Genomic DNA, 5,196 nt, shown 5'->3' on the forward strand with positions numbered 1-5,196 from the left:
ACCTGTATTATTAAAGGAAATAGCTGACTCTAATGTTTAGGTTTATGCAGAGAGTTAAAATCTTGGCATGAGACCAGGTTTAGTGGTACATGCCTACAATTCCACTATTTGGAAGGCAGGCACACAAGTATATCAATGGTGAAGCTAACCGAAAAACAAAACATTTGTAAATCTTTTAACTACCAATGATAGGTAAGAATACTGGGTGTTTATAATTTGAATAAATTTATAAAGCCTAAATACCCAATGTCTTTTGATAAGTCAGAATGTACTTGAACTTGGTTAACCATTCCAAATCCATGCATCAAAACATTCCACATATATGGATGTTTCAAATCCTTATCAAAAGACTCCTAACCCTGTAGCGTTCTGTTCCTCTAGAGATAGACTAACTTTCAGTCAGTGTGATTCTAGACACAACTCTTCTAAAACAAAAAAGTAAGCCAATTTTCAAATACAAAGAGAGAGAATGCATTTATATAGAATGACGAAGACTTAAGCTTGGCAAAAGTAGTGACTTTTATTTACAACTGTGTGTATCGAGATTACACTAGAAACACTAGTGATGCCATGTGAACAAAAGCAATGATTTATTGGTACTGGCAACAAATAAAGGATTAACAGTTTCCAAAGAGAATCAAGCAATTATCCAGGAGCTGCAAGTCTGACTGCAGTAAGTCTTCCAGTGTCTTTGTACCCTAATGGCTTTCCCCTTTTTTGCCAACCACCTAGAAAAAATAAAATAAAAAAATATGTATAATTTAATGATTCAGAAATATGATTTAAAAAAAAATACTAGCATAACAATTTTAAGACTTTAGTCCTTTTGTCCTGGTATTACTTTTTAACCTCGAATCTTTTCCGCATGCAATGTGCTTTTATTATGGCAGCAAACTGTCACACCCCCTCCCCTAAATCACAAGGAATTAAACACATGCAAGCTACTTTTGGTTTCCCATTCTGTCTTAAGAAGAAATTTAACTTTTCCAAGCCAGGTTGACAGTTTAAAGAAGTTAATAAAAAAGAAAAGAAAAGATGATGCTACATGAGTAAAACATTCTTAATGTACTAGTTTTAGGCGATTAGAAATCTAATGTCGATTACAATTGTTAAATGTCAATGTATTTAAAACGATACACTAAATTCAAGTCTTCTAAACATCTCCTTCAATATGAAAGCAGATCAAGAATGATGAGTTCTTTTCTAGCTTTAAAAAGAAAAAAAAAAAAAAACCCTGGTTGCTAGAAATGGTCTATAAGAAATTTAAAAACTAAAGCTTGCATCTGAGAGATTTAAAAAAAAATCTAGTCCTGGAGGTCTATAAAAATACCTTAGTTCCTATAAATGCCACAGCACCCCCCCCCCAAAAAAAAAAAAACACAAGACAGATCTGGTGTCTACCAGTTAAGTCATGAAACCAGGTTCTCTGTTGGTTCTGTGTTCTAGAGTAACTTTATCTAAAGAGTTTGTCATTAAGTAATATATTCTCACAGCATAAATGTCTCAAAAGAAATCCCCTTTATAATAAACTACATGTCTATTGTTAATAAGTTTCTTATTTTAAAGTGATTCTGTTCTTAATAGTAGTGTTCACAGGTCATTAATACATGTGTGAAATAGAAAATAGCTGGGTCAATGTCATTCATGAGAACAGACTTAGAAACACCCTCCACTGAGAATTATTAACCACAAAAAGATGTTTCTGAGTTTTTGTGTAGTTTGTTTTTCACTTGAGTCAGGGACAGCTTTTAAAGAAATTCCTCTTTAGTCCATGCAAACTATAGTAGAATAGCTCAGAAGTCAAAAGGACAATAGCACCAGAAAACAGAAGAGTGGACAAGAGTAAGGAAAACGGGCTTTAAAGTGCACCAGAATGCAGGGGAGATGGGACTGCCTATGCCATGAATGAATTTTAGCTGACACACAACACAAAATTACTAATCACTGTATTACTTAGGAAATGCAAAACATGGAGCTATTAGATTAAGCAAAAGAAAACAATTAATCATAAAACAAAATTTTAGAGGATGTGATACAGTAGAAGATGCAAGTCTGCATACTGTTTCACAGGCTGACAACTCTCAACTTGCCAATATGTATTCTCTGTAAAAAAAGAAGAAATTCAGCACTCCATGCGGACTCTTACCCCAAACATAACGCTCTTTCATTCTGTCTTAATTCTTTATATTACACCCCAGACAAATCAAAGTCTAGGTACATCAAAATTAGATGTTAAAAGCTTTCATTCAGTAAAGAATCCACTGGTCTTCTGCATTAGTGTTTTAACCCAGCCTTTTGTTTAGTCCATATGTCCTTCAACTGGCCTTGAGTTCAGCATGAGAGGATACACCACAAAAAGATTTTGAGGATATCGTTCCAATATGAAAACTCACAACTTGCAACTAAAACCTAAGAAGTATGTAACACTAACTCTAGTTAAAAACAAAAACAAACAAAAAATAAAGAAACGAAAAGAGAAAAAAGAAAAACTTGTACTTTCCAAAACAATTCTCCTGTTGCTAAAATATAAAACTTTAAAATGGATGAAAATATTACTCAACTAATTAAATTTAAAAGCATTTGTAACATTTAAGTTTTACCTCAAAACTATTTCTCAAAATATTGAACAAAACAGCAGTAGGTTAAAAAAACAAAACTGCCTTGTGAGCAACATAGTGTGGGTAAGAAAATTAAGGTACAATTGCAAGCAAACTAAAGGGCCAACTGAGTCCTGAGGGTGGGTCTGAAGGAAGAGATGGCTGAGGCAGTCTAGGTAACAAGAAGCTGATCCGGACGGAGGCTGAAGCTGAAGAGATCTCGGAGGACAACTGAGAAGTGGGGAGAGTGAGAGCAGTGGGTGAGAGACGAGCAATGAAGCAAGGGGACAGGGAGACAGAGTTTATCTGTATATTACTTCATTAAAAATTCTTCTGCTTTTAGTTCACTGAGCTGTATTAAAAAAGCTGAAAAATAAACAAATAGAAGTGTTATAAAAATAGCGTATGTGGTAAATAGCCAGTTTAGAAAAGTCTATTTTTATAAAAAGTGATAAAACGTGGTCTACTTTTCACATGCGCCTTGTTCCCTAAGAAGCAAAAGCTCCCAATTTTCTCACGCTTGCACACTTGCATTTTAATATAAAGCAATCTATGTAGAAAGCCCATTTTAGCAAAGAAAATATCCACTCAAAACTGCAAGCTTTTTATACCACCAAGAAAGCATTTACAGCAAATAGCCAAAGTATGCATGGCACCTTTGAGGCCAAAACAGACAAACAGAAGGTGTGTTCTACTCTAGCAGATCTAAGGGGAATTTATAAAGCTGGGACAACATGCAGCGGCTTCTAAGGTAACTATCCCCAGCCAAGATTTATCAGTATTACCTTAGCTTCTGTCAACTTAGTGACATAAGGGGGAGGTCAGTGACATGCTGAAAACTAAAATCATCCACAAAACACTCACATGACAGAAGAACAGAAGTACACTGAAAATACTTAAGACTTGCTACTTCATGATCCATTAAACCTTTATCAAATCTATCTTCGCTTAATATAAGATACACACCAAATATATTTTGAAAATTCAAAAATTACAACATAGATCCTTTTAATATCAGGTCACCTACACTGTAAAGGAAGATCAGTGCAGTCTTCCTTGTCACTGAACAGACTTCTGCATCTTTGTATGTTCATGCCTGCGTTTCAGTGTTTCCATTCTATCCAGGGCACCTAATCACTGTACTCCCTCTATCCAAATTTTACATTCCAAACAGATCAAGGCTCCCTTTAGCCACACTTTTCTCCTACTCTCCTAAGATGGTTAGAAAGAAGAAGACATTACTGTGCTGAAAATATATGGCTATACTTTAACTGTTATGTTTCTACTGCTGCATAAGAATGAAGTCTTGTTATAAACAGGCAATATGGTTGCTGTGGCATGGTAAGACAGAAGCAGAAAAGTCAAATACATTACTATCCCCTTTACTGGAATCCAGAGCTCACTGAGTTTTTAATAAGGAATTCTATAAAAGGTCCAAATAAGCCAATCTCATATAAATCCTCTTAAATTTTTCTATATTGAAGATACTGTTTCTTACATTTAAAAAAAAAAAAAAAAAACTCTTTAAAAAAATAGTGACTGCAAGCAAAATAAATCTCACCCAGAAGCAATTACAAAAGCAATGTAATACTAATATTTTTAATACACCTAAGAAGGCATCCAACCAATTAAAACTTCGATTTTGAAATCAAAGGGTTCCGAGTCCTGTTTTTAAATCCTTATAGCAGTTCTAACACTACTGCTAGGGATTATGAAACTGCTCTCTGAGGAAGTCTGTGAAATCAAAACTGTCTTCAGAATAATACTACAGTTATGTTATTTTAAATTCTCATTCTTTTTAAATACAGCATAAATGGCACATACTATAACATAACAGGCTGAGTATAGAAACCAATACTATCATGAGAACTCAGGCTAGTGAATAATTAATAAAAATATAAAGCAGTATTACTCTTATTAAAGTGGTTTTTCTATTGGAAAAGGTGGGCCATTTAGAACTTTGTAAATTTTATTTTATGTGAATAAGCATTTTGCCTACATGTCTATGTGTGGATGACAAGCATGCCTGGTGTCCACAGAGATCAGAAAAGGAGTTTTGATCCTCTGAAACCAGAGTTCCAAACTGCTGTGAGCCACCAAATCAAACCCAGGTTCTCTGTGAGAACAAGTGCTTTTAATCAGTAAACTATGTTTCCAGGCCCTGAAAAAAAAATGTGCTTTTTATTAAAAATATTACTGTTAATGTATAATACATTTACTAATTATAAGGGTTTTTATTCCCACATTAGTCTTTTCTTGTTAAGGCCTCACACTTGCAGCAATCACCCTACCTCATCCAAATCTTCAGGTAAGTGGATGGACCTAGAAAAGAGTAGCCCAGATCTAGAAAGATCTAGAAAGGCAAATGCTATGCTGCATGTTCTCTCTCATCCATGGTTCCTACACTAAATCTTCAGATGTAAATATGCAACATGGAGTAACTAGGACTGGAGAGATGGCTCAGTGGTTAAGAGCACTGACTGCTCTTCCAGGTCCTGAGTTCAATTCCCAGCAACTACATGGTGGCTCACAACCATTTGTAATGGAATCTGATGCCCTCTTCTGATTTGTCTGAAGATAGTGATAGTGTACTCATATA

The 5,196-nt window shown here is 34.8% G+C and overlaps 1 protein-coding gene across 2 annotated transcripts in view; it reads right to left on the reverse strand.

Annotated features, from left to right (window-relative positions):
* Positions 1–495: 495 nt before the first annotated feature.
* Txnl1 (thioredoxin like 1) overlaps positions 496–5,196 on the reverse strand; it is a 24,534-nt gene continuing 19,833 nt past the window's right edge. Inside the window, exons 8-9 of one of the 2 annotated variants that reach the window (XM_029547134.1) lie at positions 2,061–2,103; positions 574–728 (exon numbers count right to left, since the gene is read on the reverse strand). In XM_029547134.1, the coding sequence (XP_029402994.1) occupies positions 2,065–2,103 (39 nt within the window). In that variant the 3' untranslated portion in view covers positions 574–728; positions 2,061–2,064. Of the gene's footprint in view, positions 729–2,060; positions 2,104–5,196 lie in introns of both variants that reach the window. The other variant, XM_021214430.2, reaches the window with a different exon arrangement.

This window comes from Mus pahari, chromosome 15, assembly GCF_900095145.1.
Source record: "Mus pahari chromosome 15, PAHARI_EIJ_v1.1, whole genome shotgun sequence".
Taxonomy (NCBI): Eukaryota; Metazoa; Chordata; class Mammalia; order Rodentia; family Muridae; genus Mus; species Mus pahari.